Genomic DNA, 21,810 nt, shown 5'->3' with positions numbered 1-21,810 from the left:
TGGTGGCTTCAGAAGCATGTCACATTCAGACATAGTGGCCAGTTGACTATGGAACTCTTTCTTTTGTGGCCTGTTCCAGATACACAGTCAAGAGAAGAATCACCCCTCCTGGGAGACCCTTCATCGTGTGAAGTCAGGGAGCCCCCATCTTTCCTTTTTCCTTTAGAGAGTGGTCATGAGTATCATCAGGGGTCATAAATGTAAAACTTCTCAGCAAAGAGCTTGGCACATAGTAATGGATTCCACAAATGACTCCACGTGGTTCGTAACAAAGGAATTAGCACCTTCCCAGTTCACTCCTTGGCAAATTCGAACCAAACAAGAGATTTCTAAAACCCAGACCTGGCAGGCACAGGGCATGTCTCCGCTTATCATGGCAGAGACTTACAGGGTCCACCTTGTCAGAGGCACAGTTCACTCATATCATCTCCATTAATCTCTCTCTGCCTCTCAGCTGGCATGCATTCTGAGCTGTGTTTGGAGAGTGATGGAAGACCTGTTCTGCTGACATTTCTTACAACCCCCACAGCCCTTTCTCCCTCCTCCCTCCCTGATACCTCCATTGGCTACTGGAGGTAATCAGAAGCAGGTGAAAATGTCAATTTTTTTTTTTTGTCCCAGATATTCTTCTCTTTCTACTTAAAAAAAAAAAATTATCAGATTTCCCGATTTCTGTTGAAACAAGCATGTGATGTTCACCCACTGAGAGCATCTTGCCATTGTAATTGACCTTTGGCAGGCCTGGCACTGGGCTTGAATATCCCCTCTGACAATGCTGCCCATGGTGTCTTCTCCATCACTGGAAACCCTCTGTCCAGCTGTACCCTCATGTTGCTCATGTTCTCAGGCCTTATGGAGACCTGGGTATTTCTAGCTATTGCATGAAATGTATTTGCAGTGATCAGAACATAAAAGTTCCCAGAAACACAGGAGTGAACCAAGTGCTGCTGGGGTTGAGGTTCACCAGCTGCCTCAGGCTACAAGTTGGGTTGTGGTCATTCCCTGACAGCAGCTTGCCAATCCCAGGTGCATTAAACTTTACAGTGGCTGGCAGGATGCCCAGTGCCTGGCTCCTCTAAGACTCCATTGAGACAGCCTCAGGCTGCTCATTTTGTTTGTGTCCAGTCCATAAGCCCTCAGCTACAGTCCATGACCATGTCATTATCCATGTCTTCGCTACTCAAAATTCTGCCTTTCCCATCTCTCAGCCTCCTACCATGCTCCCAGCTGCTTCCCCAGTGCTGGCAGACACCCCACTCCAGTGCTCAGCTCTTCATCTCCTTTCATACTACCTCCTTTCTTATTGGAAGCAGAAACCTACCGTGGGGAAACCACTTCCCTGCAACCCTCTCACTGGGCTGCTTGTTCCTTGGACCCCCATACCCGCCTCTTCCTTCTAGCTTGGATTCTTTCTGCAGCTGCAGTGAGCTTTGCAAAATGGAAATCATGCCATGCCCTTGCTTGGCCATTGGAGACCCTCCATTGTCTTTCCATCCTGCTTAAGATAAAGCATATAATTCTGTTGTTGTTGTTGTTGTTGACAGGGTCTTATAGTGTTGCCAAGCTGACCTGGAGCTCGTAGGCTCAAGGGATCAGCTTCCTAAGTAACTCAGACTATGGGCATGTGCCACCATGCCCAAATAGACATCTTTTTTTTTTTTTTTTTCATTTCAGCAGTCCTGGGAATTGAACCCAGGATCTCGTGTATGCTTGGCAAGCATTCTGCCACTGAGCCACAGCTCCCATTCAAACAGAATTCTGAAAGCCACTTCCAGTTCTTCTGAATCTCGTCCTGTGGCTTCTTGTCTATTCTGTTTGCTGGCTGAGAGCAGCATCTCACCCTTACCAAGCTCGCTCCTGTCGAAGGGGTTCTGCACATGGTGGTCCCTCCCTTAGGATGAGCTTCCCTTCTCTCTTCGACTGGTTAACTTAAGCTCTCCTTTAGCCATCTCTCAAGCAGTTCCTCCAGGAACTCTTCTGACCTGCATGCCCATCTCAGAGTCTTTCATAACCACGATCCTCTCCCTGTTTGTACTTTCCACAATTGTAATTTTGCATTTATTTGTCTGATTAGCCAGTATTCTCTGGGAGCTGGAAGTTGTATGAGGCTGAAGACTGCCTGTTTTATTCATTGGTGAATTTCCACAGTATCTGGCACATAGGCGCCACACACACATTTGTTGGATGGATGGATGGATGGATGGACGGATGGACAAACAAATACTTAGATGAACAGGGTGAATGGGCTAATGGATGGACTGATAGAGGGATGGATGGACAGAGGATGGATGGACAGAAGATGGATGGTCAAACCCCATCCTCAAAAGAAAAAACAAATAGATTTTGAGAGAGAAAAAAAATCACACCCAGATACTCTACCTTCAGATCTTGTCATCTCTTTGGTTGCAGACTGGGTCATAGTCATACTTCATCTGATGTTACAATAGAAAGGATGTTGCATTTATTAATCTGTACATTTATGAATCACTATATTGGTCCAGAAGACAAGAATATATGCAGTCCTCTTCTTGAAAGAATGCACAGTTGCCTAGAACCCACAGACAGAAAGGTCATCACTGCCTTAGAGAAGAGTCTCTCAAAGGAAAAATTTTTTTGCCTTGACTTTAAAATTCTGAGTTCAAAAAAATGTTAAATAATACAAATTATGAGAAAAACTACCTATAATCTCAAAACATGCCTGTTTAGTTTTTAAATTTCATTCCATTTTCTTTTTTTTTAATTTTTTATTGTTGGTTGTTCAAAACATTACATAGTTCTTGATATATCATATTTCACACTTTGATTCAAGTGGGTTATGGACTCCCATTTTTACCCCATATACAGATTGCAGAATCACATCAGTTACACATCCATTGATTTACATATTGCCATACTAGTGTCTGTTGTGTTCTGCTGCCTTTCCTATCCTCTACTATCCCCCCTCCCCTCCCCTCCCTCTTTTCTCTTTCTCTTCTTTCTCCTCCCTCTCTTTTCCCNCTCTTGCTTCTCTCTTCCTTTTCCTATCCTGCCCCCATGTCTTTTTGGATCTCACCAGGAGCACCTTCCTACTAAACCACACAGGTTGTGCTTCTTGAGAATACATCCCCAAGACACCACCTGACTTTAGTTCAAGAGTCTGGCCTTCCCTGGTCCACCTAGAACATTCTTTCTATACTTGTTCAGAGGTCATTTCTCCCCCTTGTATTATTTTCCCCTTTCCCCTCACTTCCTCTTGTATGTAATTTTGTATAACCCTGAGGGTCTCCTTCCATTTCCATGCAATTTCCCTTCTCTCTCCCTTTCCCTCCCACCTCTCATCCCTGTTTAATGTTAATCTTCTTCTCCTGCTCTTCGTCCCTACTCTGTTCTTAGTTACTCTCCTTACATCAAAGAAGACATTTGGCATTTGTTTTTTAGGGATTGGCTAGCTTCACTTAGCATAATCTGCTCTAATGCCATCCATTTCCCTGCAAATTCTATGATTTTGTCATTTTTTAATGCAGAGTAATACTCCATTGTGTATAAATGCCACATTTTTTTTTATCCATTCGTCTATTGAAGGGCATCTAGGTTGGTTCCACAGTCTTGTCATTCCATTTTCTTAAAACTCTTTTTATATATTAAATTGTATTTCTAATTGTCACAACACTAATCATTTTTCCCACTTTATTTCCATGGTTTCAGAAGTAACTAAAATTTGGAAATCAAGCAAAACAATGATTACATGGACATACTGGAGCATTCTCTTGTCCCCTTTCTGCTCAAAGCATGGACCATGGGCCAATAGTATCCATATCATGGGCAACTTCTCTGAAATGTAGACTCTCAAGCCTCATCCAACTCAGAACTACCTTTTTTTTTTTTTTCTTTTTGGTACCAGGGATTGAACCCAGGGGCACTTAACTACTGAGCCACATCCCTAGCCCTTTTTTATATTTTATTTTGAGACAGGGTCTCTCTGAGTTGCACAGGGCCTCACTAAAGTTGCTGAAGCTGGCTTTGAACTTGGAATCCTCCTGCCTCAGCCTCCCAAGCTACTGGGATTACATGTTTGCACCACCGTGCCCATCCCAGAATCTACATTTTAACAAGCTACCTCATGCTATTCGTAAACAGTAAACTTTGAGAAGCACTGGTCTAGCAAGCTTGCCCAGTTCTCTAGGGCTCAGATTCTGTGATGTTACACATTAATCTGTAGAATACTAAGAGGTTATAAATGACTCTTGCCAGTAAAAATAAAAGTAATTTCTGTCCGACCAAAAACATAATACCATAGATTATAGTTTATCACCCTGTAGGGTATTGAACAGTTTTGTATCTGATTTCAGAACTCTCTTTTTTTCTATGACTATACATTTTTTTTCAGATCCCTCTTTGACCTAGTTTCACCATTTTACTGCCTCCATAATGAATTATATAAATCATTAGCATGCATTCACTGTATATTTGTCATGTTTTTAACTTGTTAAAAATGTGCTTTGCCAGTTTTTTTGTCATCATTTCTATTCATTCTATGATATTCCATTTTGATTGATCATAAATTTACTCATCTATTGCCCTATTATTTTTTAATATTTCTGATTCTGCATCAGTATGGATAATTCTGGAGTGAGCATTAAAATTTTTCTGCAGTTTTATATTCCTGTAGTTCATATTTCTTGCCTTGGGGCATGTTTTCAAGTACAGAATTAGTGAATCAAAAAATATGAACATTGCCAGGCTTGCTGATGCCCACCTATAATCCCAGAGGCTCGGAAGGCTGAGGCAGAGAGATCACAAGTTCAAAGCCAGCCTCAGCAACTTAGTGAGAGCCTTTATTTAAAAAAAAAAAAAAGGGGGGGGGCTGGGGATGTGGCTCAGTGGGTAAGCAGGTCTGGGTTTAATCCCTGGTACCAAACAAAGAAAGGTATGAACATTTTAAAGATGAGCTATAATGGAGCCTGTCAAAGGGACCAGGATGGAAGGACATTCCAGATGGCAAAAGCAGCCTGCAGAGAGGCAGGGGACCACTGGCCTCACAGGAAGATGGCTGGAATATGAATTCATGTCCTGGGAGTGACCGTCAAGGAAGGAAGAAGACCAGGTCATAGGGCCTTGTGTCCTGAATTAGATGCTCAGTAAAAAGGGAAGCCATCAATAGTGTGAGCCAAGAGAAGTGAGCTGGTGAGACCTGTGCTTTAGAAAGACAATTCTCATGGCAGGTAGGGCTCTCCAAGGCTCCTAAGATAGCGCTGGTGAGCTAAGGACCAGGCCTGAACTGGGGTAGTAACTAGGGGTGGAAACCAGAGGATGGAGAGCGGAGGAGAGGCCCAGAGTCTTGGCCAGGATCACTTCTCCCGAGTGGTGGAGTCAGGACCTGGGGGGGGGTCCCTGCTGCTGACCCTTCTATGTTTTGTTGGTTTGGTTTGGTTTCAATGTAAGATGTGACTTCTTAGAACTGCAAGACACTCAGATCATCACCCGCAGACGAGCTCGCCAGAGTCGTGATGTGAGAGTCTGGGCTTTGCCAAAGCATACAGCACACGTCCAAGAGGACCGGGGACATCACTGAAAAATAATCAAAAAGATGAGGCGCATTCCAGGGAAGTGACAGGGCATGCTGGTGGAATTGGCCAGACTAAACTGTAGCAGCTACTCTGTCTCTGTATCCACAAAGCCAGACCTCCAACACGGGCTTGCCAGGGCGGGGATTTCAGTGTCCCTGAGCCATCTGGGTTAACATGGTGGCCGTGCTTTACAATTCACCCCTCCCCCGTCCAAACAGCAGCCTGGCCCAGCTCTGCACTGTCGATGGGAAGGCTTATCAGGCTTATGTTCACCACCAGGCTCCAGGCACTCTAGTAGAACTATGGTATTTTCCCCTCCAGACCCCCGTTTCACAAGAAAAGAAACAGAGTAGTGTCCCAGTTGCCCTCCGTCACACCAGGACAGGGTCCAGGCGGGCCCTCCTCCCTCCACATCTTCTCTCTTGGTTGTAGTGCTTCCAGACTCATCTGGAAAAGACAGGATGAGGGATCCTGAGTGTGGGAGGGGCGATTTGATCCACAGCAAGAACCCCACGACATGAACCTTTAAAGACAGGAATTGCTTATCCGAACCCCACAGTAAATTGTAGGTTTTTCTCTAGGTAGACTTCAATAATTTTTAAGAATTAAATATAACAAGGCATGCATAACCTCAAAAGCAATGATAATGATGCTAACAGGAGCACATCTCACTCGTCAACATGGTCTCTGTGCCAAGTGCTGCTGGGGCCTGTACACATCATTCCTTTTAATCCACTGGGGAGGTGCTATTGTGTTCCTGTTGCACAGTTGAGAGAACTGAGGCTCAGGGAGATTAAGTACTTCACCCAAGATCACCCAGCTAGTAAGTTCTATAGAGTCCCCATGTCTGTTCTCAGAAGGGCCTGCTGTGTTTTATAGGCAGTTTTCTCTCATTTTTCTCCATGAAGCAAGGTGTGGTTTATGCTCTGCCTCATTTTCCTTAAGATAATATTCTGGATTCAGGATCCACAGGTGAAACTGCCAGCCTATCTATCTTATGGATGACTGCCCCCACTAATCCTCAGCACATACAAACTCCCTGCTACCCCAGCTGTAGGAAGGGAAGCAAAGAGAGAGATGGAGATGTCTGTATTTTCTTGCCTTGCCACCAGGGAAGAACCAATAAATAATCCATTTAATTGACAAAAAGGGCCACCATCAGCCAGGTACTCTGTGGTGTTGGTTACAATTTCAGATTTAAGGGTTTTATGTTGGCAAAACCTGGGTTCAAATTCTGACTCTGTACTTAAGCTACATAGCCTACAGCCATGTCCCCCCGATGTCCATGTCCCTCTCTATAAAATAGATGTTGAAGACCTCATGGAGGGCCAGGCGTGGTGGCACATGCCTGTAATCCCAGCAGCTCAGGAGAGTGAGACCAGAGGATTATGAGTTCAAAACCAGCCTGAGCAAAAGCAAGGCGCTAAGCAACTCAGTGAGACCCTATCTCTAAGTAAAATACAAATAGGGCTGGGGATGTGGCTCAGTGGTCAAGTGCCCCTGAGTTCAATCCCTGGTACAAAAAAAAAAAAAAAACCCATCATGGGGTGATCGTGTGAATTAGACAAGAGATCACAAGAGAAGCACAGAGCCTGGCATAGAGGAACATTTGGCAAATGCTAGAAAGAGTGGAAGCCAAACCCTAAAAAGGTAAAATGAGCAGTCCTGGGCAGCAGTAGCAGGGCAATATCACTGCTTGAACTTGAGCGTGGGACTGGACCACCAGTCTCCTGAGAGCAGTGGAGCTTCCTGGCAGAGGCAGAAGGTCAGTTGGCCTTGAGGATCAAGCAAGGCTGAGATAGACCTTACCAAGGAAGGGATGGGAGCTCCAAGGACAGCCACTCCTTGGGCAGAGGCCTGCGGGCAGGCCAGCCAGTTCGGAGCCAAGAGAGATGACTGCCCAGGCCTAGGATTTTTCATCTCCTCAGCAGTAAGGAGCTTGAACGAGACCCTGTGTTAAAGCTAGAAAGGATTATTTAGCAGCAGAGGGCACAATAGATGCTTTGAATCCTGCAAACCACACTCCTCTGTGGCCAGTGGAGCTAAAACAAGCTGAAGGATGCTGTCAGAGGTGAGTTGATGTATGCTTAGCAATTGGTTCTCTGGCAGGAGGGTAGGGAAACCCTGATTGGTTTGCCAATTTCCATGGCGTAAATATTCCCAATATGGAATAGGGAAGAGACACACACTTGGCTCTCATGAGTTGATGTGAGCCACTGAATTTCCATAAAAGTTGGAAATACTTGCCTCATTGAGACATGTGCTCCACTGGTATATGGCTCACACTAGAAACCACAGACAGCACGGCTTCCTGAGTGAGTTCCTTCCGTTTGTTAGGCACAAACATGAGATGCAAGACAGAATGTCTTCAGACCCTGGAAGGGTCCAAAATCTATTGGGTAAAATGGCATGAGTCAGATAATTCCACTAAACTACACATTGAGCTGCACACCCCAAAAGAAATATTATCTTGCATGGAGTGCACCCTACATTCTTTGTTTCAAAACCAAAATGCAAGGTAGACCGTTGTTGTCTGTTCTCAATTGAGAATGTAGTGTGTAGTTGGTGCGGTAGTGCACGCCTGTAATCCCAGCAGCTCGGGAAGCTGAGGCAGGAGGATCATGAGTTCAAAGCCAGCCTCAGCAAAATTTAGAGACCCTGTCTCTAAATGAAATGCAACAAATAGGGCTGGGGATGTGGCTCAGTGGTCGAGTGCCCCTGAGTTCAATCCCCAATACCAAAAAAAAAAAAAGTAGCATGTGTTTTTAAGTTTTTCAGTACACTTGTATTCACTCCATGATACTTAAATCAAGGTGGTTGTCATTACAGTGCCTTCAAGACCTGGGACTTGTTTTTATGTTTTTATTTTTGCTTTGCCTCCTAGGTGGTCTTTGAAGCCTTGCACAATCTGGAGCCCCGTGGCTACGTCGTGGGGTGGATCATTGCCATAAGTTTGCTGGTGGGGATCCTCATCTTCCTGCTGCTGGCTGTGCTGCTCTGGAAGGTGAGTCTGGAGATCACAGGTCTCCATGGAGTTGCCATCGGTAGACACCCAGCTCTCCTGCCTCTCCAGGGTGGGTGCGCCTTGGAAGAGGTTTCCTATAGGAACTCCCTTTGTGGTACAAGGTACAGGGGATGTCAGTGTCCTCTTCAGGCAGGGAATGGAGTGTTGCTGCTCTTGAGGCCATGCGCAACTGAGGATTTGGACCACTTTAGAGAACAAAGGTCTCAGTTTCTTCTCCTCTTTTTTCTAAGAGAGTTACACCAGTCCTGATGTGGGATGTTGGGAACCCAACTCCAGAACAACCTTGGGAGGTACCAGCTGGGAGAAGGGTGGTTTACCATTTGCTTGAAGAAAGAATAAAAAAGGAAACTACAGAGCTATTTATTTTTTCTTCCCACCTCCTCCTCCCCCATGGAATATGAGAAAGATTTCTGCCCAGAAGACTCAGTAACTGAGATGGCCACAGATCTAGAGCTCTGTTCCCCCAACCCTGTAGTGGTCCATTTGGAGTCGAGCCAGGGTATAGAATCGCCCTGTCCCTATCACCAGGGCACACCTACTCATCATTCATGTCAAGCATCATTCTCTCAAGTTGAAAGGGGTATCCTCACCCCTAAGCCTAGGGTGATTTCTTTGCTTCACTCTCTGAGATCTGGAGTCTTTTTATGTCAGAGTCTCCATCTTTATCAACAATGGTATCAGAGTTGTCATCTGATGAAGGTCTGTCCCCTCCACTGGGCAGTGATGGGCCAGGTGAGTGGGGCCTGTCTGTCCTTATTTCCACTGTGTCCCCAGATCCAAAACAGCACCAGGGACCATCACTGGGAGTTCGTGACACCAAAGCCCCCCATGCTTCTCCAGTGTCTAGGTCTCAGATGCAGGTTATCCTAGATTATTATAGATGAATACATTAAATTCAAAATATTAATTTCTTTGGGATTACAAGATGATAATATGTACTGATCAAACATAATAACATATCATTAAGGGAAAAAATATAAAATTCCTACATGTCCACATCCCAGAAATAACCACAATGAGTGTAGCATTGTCTCTCTTGACCTTTTCCTCTGCATATACGGACATGAACCAGGGGTTCTCATAGGATCAACTTAGTTCTGAATAATGTGTTAGTTAGATTTTCCCGGCGTAATAAATATATTTCAGAAGCGTAACCAAAATGTCTAGAAATACAGGGAAAAAATAATGCATGTACTGTACTTATCTCAGATTAGCAATCAGACCATTGCTTTAAACTTAAGGTTACTGCACCTGAAAAGGTGTCTTGGTGTGGAAGAAATTTTAAGCATATTATTTGAAAATGCATTTCCTATGCTTTTTAGGCACCCTGTGTGCTATTTTGCAAGCTATTATCCCCTGAAGATAATACTGTGACTGTCTTTCCATACCGTGAAGAGCCCACTTCCAGCCACATCTTAAAGCTACAGAGAGTCTGCTGTTTATTCATCTGGTCCCTTGGGGCTGGAATTTAGGTTGCTCCTGGTTGCACACTTCCTTCAAAAGTGAATAACTCTGGAGCCAAATATTTGCACAAATACTTTGTTATATCCTTAGAACGAAACCCTAGAAATGGAATGACTGTGCCTTTTATCTTATGTTGCCAATTGCCCTCTGGAAAGGTTATACAGACTCCCTCCCACGAGCCGAGTGTCTGAAGCATCCATTTTCCTGCCTACTTGCCAACAGTGAATATTATTACCTTTTTGTTTTAATCCACTAATTGGTTGTTTATTTAATCTGCATTGCCACATGGATTCTGAATTCTCCCTTTTCTCAACTCCAACTCCTTCCCTCCGGGAGGGCCTCTGGTCTGCGGTAGAGAACAAAGCCTGCTCAGTGTTTGGAATCCACAGAGACAGGCTTCCAGCTGGACGGTGAGAGAGAGACAGAGACAGAGAAGGAGACTTCCTTCTGTCTTTCTATGGGTTCTTGAAATGAGAGGAAGTGCTTTTCTTCTCCATGGCTGAGTGTAGGGGACCAGACAGGGATGCAGAGCAGGGAACATCATGGCCATGTCCCACTTCTTTTTTGTGGAGTGCATGCCCCTTTCACTCAGGGGTGTCCCATCTCCTGTGGGTGCTATCCTGCCTGGTCCCACCTGCCATCTGCTTTGCTTTGCTCTTGTCACATTTGCTTAAGAAAGGGTAATTGCAGGAGATCTCTGTCATAGTGTGACCAGAACCCTGAGTTCCCTCAGCTAAGTGAAATCCAAAAAGGGAGGATCTGAGAAGCCAGATGTCACCTACTGAGGCAGTCTTGGAGAAAGAGCAGGGTCACTGCAATCGGAGGTCACCCTATGTGCCTTAACCCTAACAAGACCTTGCCATAGCTCAAGGGTGGAAGGAAAGCTTTGAGGAAGCTGTCGCATGAGGCCGCATGGGTCAAATAGCTCTGCAAGTCATCAGAGAGCAGTGTTTCATTTCAGTCCATGCTCTTTGAACTCTGGCTCTGACCCAAACACTGGACAAGGCATTGGGGGTGCACTGGTGACTATGCCCCTGCCCCGCCCTTGAACCCTCTCCAGGTAGACTAGTGAACACAGTGGAGAGAGTGGCAAGTGCTGCGTAGTGACTGCTCTGGAAATAGAGGAGGTGCTGCAAGTCCCTATCTCGACAACGAGGGAGCATTTTGGAACAGTGCAGTGGATGAGAGCTGGGGCCTTGTGGTCCTAGGTCTGGTGACTATTTGAACTTGAGAGGTAGCAGCTGTCTGTGTTTCTAGTTCAGACAGTGGACAGCCATCGTAGAGGACAGAGGTAGGACTGGAAGGCCTTTGGGAAGAGGATAAGTGTATTGTTGTGCTTTCCTATTGTGCGGCAGCTGCAGGACACCAGGGCTTGACTTGCACCCAGTCACCACCACCCCTGCTCTGTAGAGGGAAGGCCAACAGAAGGACACTGCTGTCACCTCACTGGCCTGGGCAGCCTTCTCTTCTGTTTCCAGGGCTGAGCATTCTTACTTACCTCAGACATCACAGAGGCCATTTTTTCCAGTTGCAAAAAAAAAAAAAAAACTGAGACCCTTTCAACTGCTCAAGCAAGAGAAAGAAAGAGGATTCTAAGGGTACAGGGGCAGCCCTACAGATCCCAAGGAAATGTGTACATCCAAACCCATAGCCAGCTGCCAGCATCCCTTGCTTGCTTCTCTCTGCCAGCTCCTCCCCTCTACTCTGCACACTGTATCATGCTTCCCCCAGAGCACACTGGCTCTCTCGGCATTCATTTCCCTACACACACTAGAAAATGATTACCTCCAGCCCTCCTCATTTACATCTCAGCAACTCCTAATCGGAGACACAAAAGGGTCAGCCGTTTCTGATTCCTGGGTCCACATATCCAGGAGAGAGGATCTCTCTGGTCCTGGTTAAGTCACTGTCCACCTCTGCCAACTGTGGCTAGAGGTAGGAGTTGACAGAATCTGCCTGGGTCACCCAGCTTGGGTTGCCTATCTCTCACAAACCCAGACAGCTCAGGCTAGAGTCAGAGAAGAGTGCAGGATAGCAGGGGTCTCTCTGGAAAGACGGAAACAAAGCAGAACCTCCAAAGGTGCTCAATCCAGCAGGACAGCATGGTCAGTGGTGGGGCCACTGCATTTATATCATCCAGTTAGTAATGCTGCATAACAAGCTGCCCCCCAAATCCAGTGGCTTAAGACAACTATAATGTCATGTCTCACAAGTTCATGGGCCAGGGATTCAGGAAGGGTTTGACTGGGAGTCTTCTCCACATGGCAATGAGTAGGGTCTCTTAGTGCATTTCCCTGTGGCTGAGATGGTTTTAAAGTCCAATACAGCTTCCCTCATGTTCCTAGTAGCTTGGTAGGGTAAGTGGAAGGCTGGGCACCACCAGGCCCTTTCTTCCTGTCCATGTCAACTCAGGGCCCTTCCAGGTGGTCCTCCCAGCAAAGTATATGGTGGCTGACCTTCCAACAGAGCCCGGTCAAAGCTGCCCATTCTCCACAGGCCAGCCTGGAACAGGCTCAGCGTCATTCTGCCATACTCTCTTGGCCAAAGCAGTCACATGCCAGCCCAGTCAAGGGAAGGGACAGTGGCCCGCTTCTCAATGGGAGGAGTAACAAAGGCTTTTGTGCTCATCTTTTATCTGCTACATACATCATGTCCAGCAATAGGGACAACATCTTCCTCTTTTAGAAGTCATTATTATAAAGGAAGATTCACTTAACTACCAGTTTTATTCTGTTTTTAAGTAGATGAGATGTCACCTGTCTTCTACAGTGTCAAAGGCAAAGATCATAGTTGAACTCCTTTGGGGACAAGGTAGGAAAAGAGTGAGTCCTGGAACAGCATTCCTGTCAGAGTGGGCAGCCTGTTCAGGGACAGCTAAAGGTGGTAAGGGGCTGGACAGAGGGGGATGTTTAGAAAAAAAATTTTCTTAAAGGGCTAAATATATAACAAATTATTGATTGATTGGTACCAGGGATTGAACTCAGGGGCACTCGACCACTGAGCCCTATCCAAGCCCTATTTTGTATTTTATTTAGAAACAGGGTCTCCCTGAGTTGCTTAGTGCCTCTTTTTGTTGGAGGCTGGCTTTGAACTCACAGTCCTCCTGCCTCAGCCTCCCAAGCCACTGGGATTACAGGTGTGCACTGATGTTCCCAGCTATCTAACAACTTTAGAAGAGGTCGACAAGGGAAAATGAAATGCAGTATTATTTTAAAGACCTGTATATTCCTAAAGCTTTAGCTACAGACCTCTCCTCAACACCTATTTCTCTGTTTAAGAATAATGTCTCATGTGCAGCGAGTAGAGATCCAACCCCACATAGACAGAGCAGTGCCCTGAAATTTGCCCACTAATGGGGCTCAAGTCCAGCCCAGTATTTGACTCACATGGGTGGTCTCAGTGGTTCTGGCTTATTACCTTATTGTGTATCAAATTCCCTCCCTTCCTTTCAAAGGGAAGCCAACTGCCACAGCCGACCTGGGAAGGCTTCACTGAGGGGATGTGAAGACGGGTGGCCAGTGTTCAAGTCCTCCTTCCTTCATAGGGCACACCTCTTGAATTTCCTTTCAGAGTAGCTCATAACATTGCTACCTGTGGTTGCTTGCCACTGCCTTGACCTCATGGGCAAGCCACAAGTGGTTGTTCCAAAAGTGTGGCATGAAAAAAGTGAATCTTGAGCAAAGCAGCCAGCCATGCTTCTGCGCTCAGAGTATGCACGGGCCTGCAGGGCTGCACACCTGATGCTCACAAGATGGCTGGTGCCTTCATTCAGCAGGCAGTCCTTGGCCCCCTACCAGGTGGCAGGCCCTGGGCAAGGGGACAGAGATGAATAGCAGAGCTTCATACAATCTTGAAAACCTCTGAGAGGCAGTTTAATGACTAGAGATGGTGACTGACCAGAGACCTGAGAGGTAAACAGGAATTGGCCTGGGACACCAGTTCCTGGCCCGTCCTGCGGGTACACATGTTTATCTACAACAGAAACCCCTGGTAGTGACGGTCAGCAAATGCCTTCTTCAGAGCTGAACTCCAGGCTAGCCCGGCCTCCCCCCTTGCCTCTGCAGCTCCCCCAGGACCTTCCAGAAAGCCCCTTGCTGGCCTCTCAGGCACTCTCTTATGCTTGGCGTCCACTATCCCTGGCTTTCACACAAAATCCACACTGGGCCCCCAAGCTAACCAGACCCTTCTTCAAATACTGAAATGGATCCTAATCAGCCTTCCAAAAGCCTAGATGTTAGCAGACACTGGGAGCCATAATTTAAATTTTATGTGCAAAGATTACAGTAGCCTGCCAAACCACCATGCAGGAAGAAAACTTTGAAATATGAAACTCTTTTGAGGGAGAGAAATCCAGATGAATCCCCTCTCCTTTCCTCCAGCTCCTGACTGGGTTCGAAGATGCCTGGGCCCTGTGCCTCTTTCATAAAGGCCTGTTTATGAGGAGAAAGTTTAATGGCTCAAAGGTAGCAGGAGAACTTTGTAACCTGCACCATTAAGAAATGCTTTCAACTCATTACACCAGCCAGCCTCTGGGCTCTATGGCAATACAGCAAAGAGATGCTGGGGGACCCCTTTCCCCTTTCTGCCCCTCTCTGTCCCTCCATCCACTCTTCCTCCTGTCCCTGTTTGTGTGCAGTTTGTCCTCCCTCAATGAAACAGAAATCCTCCTCTATTGCTTTTAGCCAAGGACCCTCCATCTCTTTCCCTCTCTCCTGCGTCATCCTTTTGCAAACCAAGATGGCTTGCAACAGAGCCAATTGCCATTGCTCTGCCAGTTCTGTGGCTATTTTCCCCACAGGCCTGGGCCTGCTTCTTAAGTGGCGAACAGGCAGGCTGTAGAACATGTTCACGATGCTCACACGAGGCTGCCTCCAGCTCTCTATCCACTGGGGCCCTTCCAAGTGCCTGCTGTGTAAAGGGCTTTCTTTGGGTTCATGGTCTGTATTTGACAGCATTACTTCTGACCTCAAAAAAAAAAAAAAAAAAAAAACCTTAGTGAGCTGCCTCTGTGGAATGGCCCAGAGAATGTGCAAGGCTTGGTGACCCCTGCATGGGTCACCAAGGTTATCACCTTACCTCCAGACCAGCCTGTGAAAAGCCATCCTAGCTTTTTTCCCCAGAGAGAAACCACACACACAAACACACACACACACACACGCGTGTTCACGTGCATATATGCCCTAACACTGCCTCAATTAAAACCATGTGCCAAAGGCCTTCAGCGGGAGCTTGTTTATGTTTGGAAGTAAATATTGCTCTGATGTCGCATTGTCAACATCTCTAGACAGAGACATGCTGTGTAAATAGTCGAGTAACTGAAGAGACTGGTAAACAGGAGGCCTTAGTCCAAAGAAGGACTAAGCCAAGGTCACTGAAACGGCTGCCCAGGAAGCGGAGGAGGGGTGTCCCCCAAGACACCAGATGTCCTGCAGTTGTTCATCCAGAGGGGGCTGGGAAGGAAGAGGCTCATGCTCCAAGGCCAGAACCCCCAGAATCCCATCAGGCCACATCTCCTAGGTCCCCTGCCTCATGCAGCAGCCACCCTTAGGGGCTATTCAGGGGGAATCTGCTGTTTCTCAAGGAGTTTTCTGGAAGGCTTTTGAATACAATATTGTATCAGAAAATTGTGTAAGTCAGGACGTTTCAGGAAGCTGCTCTCTGGGCTGCAGGCCCCCATTAGGATCAGCACAGACACAAAACCAGAAAGCACGCTGCTCCCTGGGCCTCTAGCCGAGCAAAGCTTGGCTTGAGGCTTCTCATCAGGGTTTCTGTTTCTTCTGTTACAAACAGAATAGTCATAAAAAGAGCCTCTTGCCCCTCAAGCAGCAGAACAAGCCCCAAAAGATTCCAAAAAAAGTTCAGGAAAACATTGACTCCATTGGATTGGAGGCAAGTGTGGGATTGCTGTGGGTACAACTTAGCCTCATTATTAATCATTTCCTGGCAGCCTTGGTGTAGGCTCAGTTGGCAGCAAGGGCAGATTTGCCCAGCACTTCTCCAAGTTTTCTCCCAAATACCCATGAATACTAACAGAAGCCGGTGTGTGTGCTGAGAGAGGCCTGGGAGAGGGAAATGTACTTCAAGTCTTGATTTAACATCATTGTTAAGAAATGTACAATTCTTTCTGCTTTATAATATACTTTAATATAAAAGATGATAACTCATATATGGGTACTGGAAATTGGCTATGAGAGCAGATCTGAAATATTCTCACCAAACACACAAAAAAGGATTACCATGTGAGGTGATGGGTATATTAATTATCTTGATTGGACTCATTATTTCCTAATGTATGCGTGTAGCAAAATATCACATTTTACACTTTTTTTTAAGAGAGAGGGAGAGAGAGAATTTTAACACTTATTTTTTAGTTTTCGGCGGACATAACATCTTTATTTGTATGTGGTGCTAAGGATCAAACCCGGGCCGTACGCATGCCAGGTGAGCATGCTACCACTTGGCCACATCCCCAGCCCAACACATTTTACACTTTTAAAAACTATCAGTCGGGCCTCAATAAAGCAGGTGGATGATTTTGTGGAAGATAAAGGTGTTCCTGATTCCCTACCTATTAGCAACAGTTTTTTCCCTATTCATAAATATCTAATTTTTGTCTTCTTTCAATATTCCAGCTCTCAGAGCTTATCAGAGAACTCTCTTGATTATGATCCTTAGGAACTGTCTATAAGTTCCTAAGCCAGTTTGTCAACTTTTATGATGTGAAGATGGCTAAAGGAAAGGAAGGAGGTGACATTTCTAGTCACACATGCCTGACAGGTGAACTGATGTCCTTTCTCAAATGCTTGACTTTGGGATGTACCGACTACTGTAATAGGTGGGGATGGCTGTGCAGTAGCTATGAGACGCTATAGCAGGTCAAAGGGTCTTGTGAGCCTCTTCTGGCAGTAGATTAAGAGCTATGATATAAAACAAGTCTCTCTTAGGTAGAAGTACTTGTTAGATGATTAAATTCAGAGTTTTTTTTTTGTTGTTGTTGTTGTTTGTTTGTTTCTTTTTAGTACTGAGAATTGAACTCACGGGAGCATTATCACTGAGCTATATCCCCAGTCCTTTTTATTTTTTATTTTGAGACAGGGTCTCACTAAATTGCTAGGTCGCTGAGGCTGATCTTGAACTTGTGGTTTTCTTACCTCGGCCTCCCTCCCAAGTCTCCAGGATTACAGGCATGTGCCACCAAACCTGGCTGAAGTCATTTATCTTTATCATTTATCTCAAGGGATGACAAAAGCTTGCTAAGTTTAGTTTTCCACTGCCCCATTCTTAATTGACATTTTATTAGAAAATGTTAGCTGGGCAGATCTGTTCTTGATTTGTTGATTTGTGCTTACTGAGACCAGTTGAACACAATATTACACCTACAGGGGACTTAGAGGTCTCTCCGGTTCTTGCACATTACTTTAGGAGGCTTGTTCTCACAAGTTGTTCATTCTGACATTTTTACAAAAGGATTGATATTTTCCCCATTCCTGATGAAATCATAGGTCACTGTTACCTAAGAGTCTTAGACTTACATAGGACTCTGACACTTATATCTGATCAAGAGCTTCAGCTCTTTCAAAGCTTATCTACTTTCCTCATTTGGTAAAGTTGAGATTAAAACACTATAATTCAAAAGCCTATAAAAGTTAATGACTATAACTGCATATGTTTTATGAATTTAAAAGCCTCATAATCACTTAAAATATCATTAAACTATGTTGTACTTGTTTTCTTAGAAAACTGAGATTTCAATTTTCTAAAAATCTTTGAGAAAAATCCATACTGGTCAAGAATTCTACACCTTGTCCAACTTTTTTTGAGGAGGGGTGGCTACCAGGATTAAGACTCAGGGGCACTGGACCACTGAGCCACATCCCCAGCCCTATTTTGTATTTTATTTAGAGTCAGGATCTCAACTGAGTTGCTTAGTGCTTTGCCGTGGCTGAAGCTGACTTTGGACTCGCAGTCCTCCTGTCTCAGCCTCCCCAGCCGCTGAGCCAGGTTCTTGTCCAACCTTTGTGTGAGTCCAGAGTATATAGTTATATGGTCTACAATCAGAAACTCTGAATTTTGGCGGGGGGCCAACAGAAAGAGCTGTCATCCTGTTTCGGGGATGGAAGAGGTCTGAGGATGCCCTTGACCTCTGGGGGCAGAAACAAAGATGCTGGGACTCAAGAAAATGACCTCTCGTATGGGGCAGAGAGGATTAGTTGGAGCTTGTATAGTAATCAGGACTCTGCGCTCCTTTGCCACATCTCTTTCCTACATCCCTTGTAATTTGGCCTTCATGGTACCAGGTAAGCCTGCGATGACCATGTTTGGGGAACGAATGCTCTCTGTCAATGGGCTCCATACCAAAGCCAGAACCAGTCTCTAAACCAAAGCACAAGAGTAACATGCTCCTTTCCTGAAATAGAATTGGTTTTATCACATAAGAAACAATGTTAGTTTGACAGGCCACCACTAGACCAAATGGCACCTTTGGGCCAGCTAGTCAAGAGCAACCTTTTCTTCAAGACTCTTTATTTCCATCTGTCAAAAAAAAAAAAAAAAAAAAATCAGTACATATACTGATTTGTTAGAATAAGACACTCTACTGCCATCTGTTGGGAAATAGTTGTAACAAATGTATACATTCGTAAGGTGAGTGGCACCCCACCCAGCCTACACGGGGCTCAGACTATACTGCCAAGTTGCACTCTCTACTCACAAGAGTGCACCCTATTTTGAGAAATGATCTTTGGGTTTCAAAGACAGATGTACATCAGCAGCAACAACAATCTTTCATCCAAGAGGTCACATGGAGGTTGTTTGGGAACAGGACTCTTTTGAGACCCTTCAGTGCTAGAGTGAAATATGAAGCTTGCAAGGATGTTTCTGGTGTGTGTGTGTGTGTGTGTGTGTGTGTGTGTGTGTGTGTGTTGGTGCATTATGGTTATACATAAAAGTGAAATTCATTATGAAATGTTCACACACATAACATAGTTTGGTTAATTTCATTCCACTGTTCCTCCCCTTTCCCATCTACTCTACTGACCTTCTGTTTTCATGAGATGAGATTCCCTCTCTTTTTTGTTAATTCCTTTCTCTCTGTCTTCTGAAGAAGAAAGAAAACATTCGACCCTCAACGTTCTGAGTCAGGCTTATTTCACTTAGCGTGATATTCTCCGATTCCATTCATTTACTAGCGAGTGATTTAATTTCATTCTTCCTCATGGTTGAGTAAAACTCCATTGTGTACATGGCGATATTTCTTTCCTTGATCCATTCATCTGTCGACAGGCACCTAAGCTGGTTTCACAACTTGGCTATCATGAATTGCACTGCTATAAACACCAATGTGGCTATATCCCCATAGTTTGCTGATTTTAGTTCTTTTGGATATATACCAAGGAGTGGGATAGCTGGATCATATGGTGGTTCCATTCCATATGAGGAGTCTCCATACTGCTTTCCAGAGTGGTTGTACTCATTTGCAGTCTCCCCCCCCCCCAACAATGTATGAGTATATATTTCCCCCCACATCCTCCATACAAAGCTTTTTTCTGAGAGCACTGACAGCTGGGGCGTTCAGGCCTAATGCCAACGTCATTCCACTAAGAGAAGAGAGCTTGCTTCTGTATGCGTATGAGAGATGACAGAGCCTTCACTGTGTTGGAAACAAAAATGACATCCATAAAAACATGAACATAAGCCTAGCATGCATGAGGTCCTGGTTCAATCCCCAACACTGAAAAAGAAAAAAATAAAAGAAAGGAAGAAGGAAGGAAAGAAAAGCATGAGACATGAGAGCCACGTGAAAGCACTAGTTAGACTAAGTAAGTGCTCTAAATCCTCACTTGGTGGTTCACATACTCCATAGCAGATCCTTACACTAGCATGGCTAGAAGTAAGCCATTTTTTTTCCTTCCTAAAGATGAACAATTCTGGTTCTGCAGGACAAGGCACATTGATGCCCTCTACTTCTAGAATCCTCCAATTCGTTCAGTGAGTCAAACAACAAATCACTGAATTCTGTATCAGCTAACTTCTGCTGCATAACCAGCCACCCTAAAGTCCAGTGGCCTGAAAGCAGCATCCATCTAGGTAGCTCATGGTTCCATGGTTGGCAATCTGGACCCAGCTCAACCGGGCAGCTCTTCAGTCTTTGCTGAACTCCCACGTGTGCTTGCAAACAGAGGCTGATTGGTCTGGGAGGGCCTCTGCTGGGGGCTCATCTTTCAACAGCTGGACCCCTCTGTTTGCAGGGAGGCAGGTCAAGGTTCTGAGAAAGTAACTGGAAGTATGCGAGAACCCTTGGTGCTTCAGATACAGCAACACCTCCCTCACATCCAACTATCAAAGCAAGCCTTGGTGAAGAATCAAGGTTGGGCCCAAGTCAGGAGCCCCTTGGAAATAGCTGCAGATATATGGTCAAGGGCAGGGATGCCAGAGAATGAAGGATTGTGGGCATTTTTGCAACTTATCACTAGTACCAATGACAGCATGATCTAAGTACTACCATCAAGGAATCCTAAGACAAATGCAGAAGCTAACATGGGAGCAGCCTGTGGCCATTTGGCTTGATTGATGCCACTGTAGGGATATGTTATTTCTCTACAATTAAAACTGAGTCAGCTGGGATTATTGAGACTTTACACTATCAGCAGCCAGAGGTATAAGCCTAAGTTTCATGAGTATATTCCTCTCATATAATTGTGCCCAATTAGACACATCGCCATCTCTAAAGAATAGTTCAAGGACTTGGGCTGTAACTCAGTGGCAGGGTGCTTGCCTGGCACATGTGGGGCACTGGGTTTGATCCTCAGCACCACATAAAAATAAAGGCATGCTGTCCATCGACAACTACAAAAAAAAAATTTTTTTTTAAAATAGTTCCAGCAGTCGCTTCTTAGGGAGACCTTTTCATCTACCCATTGAGTCTTGCTCTTTATTTCTGGTTCTTTACCCGGTAACTTTTGCTAATGATCCAGAATATTTATGTCAAGCCCCCTTTCCTCATCCCCTGCAGAAGAGAGAAGGTGGTTGAGGTTTAAGGAGAGAAAAGTGTATGAGTGGGGACATCAGAAGGTAGGGTTCTGATGAATGTGCTCTTATGCTGGGAAGGAACCTCTAGGGCTGGAGACATCAGGAATTCAGTGTCTCTTTACAGAAATGACCTCATTATTAAAGCTTAAGACATGGGACTCTGGCTAGGTGTTTTAAGAAGGCTTCTGTCCCTGCTCCCCCGAGTCATTCAAATTGTGCTGCCTTGGCAACTCCACTTAAAGAAAATGCTCGGGGTTCCTTTGGCAATGTGGGAAGTACCTGGCAGCCTCTTGACAGTTCTCATGTTCAGCTAGGCCAGTGACACCCCTTCTGAATGATAGGGAGGTGGTACAGCCAGGCAATTCCTAATCTCTACCTTGCTTCTCTACTTTGGGGGAACTTGTGGCTATCAGGGTAACTATTGTGGTTTGGATATATGCTATGAGTGTGTTCCCCAAGAGTTCATATGTTGTAAGCCTGGTCCCCAGTATGACAATGTTAAGAAGTATTTGGACCTTTAAGCAGTGGAACCTGCCGGACGTGGTGGCACATGTCTGTAATCCCAGCAGCTCAGGAGGCTGTGGTAGGAGGATCATGAGTTCAAAGCCAGCCTCAGCAACTTAGGAAAGCCCTAAGCAACTCAGCAAGACCCTGTCTCTAAATAAAATATAAAAAGGGCTGAGGGTGAGTCTCAGTGGTTAAGCACCTCTGGGATCGATCCCTGATACCAAAAAAAAAAAAAAATGG

The 21,810-nt window shown here is 45.3% G+C and overlaps 1 protein-coding gene across 1 annotated transcript in view; it reads left to right on the top strand.

Annotated features, from left to right (window-relative positions):
* The window catches only part of Itga9 (integrin subunit alpha 9), a 313,338-nt gene that overhangs the window by 285,484 nt on the left and 6,044 nt on the right, over positions 1–21,810 (top strand). The window contains exon 27 of the mRNA XM_048794712.1: positions 8,431–8,550. Coding sequence (XP_048650669.1) covers positions 8,431–8,550 — 120 coding nt within the window. The remainder of the gene's footprint in view (positions 1–8,430; positions 8,551–21,810) is intronic.

Source organism: Marmota marmota, unplaced genomic scaffold (assembly GCF_001458135.2).
Source record: "Marmota marmota marmota unplaced genomic scaffold, marMar, whole genome shotgun sequence".
Lineage (NCBI taxonomy): Eukaryota > Metazoa > Chordata > Mammalia > Rodentia > Sciuridae > Marmota > Marmota marmota.
The sequence above is the reverse complement of the archived record's forward strand: the minus strand, read 5'-3'. Positions and strand labels throughout refer to the sequence as shown.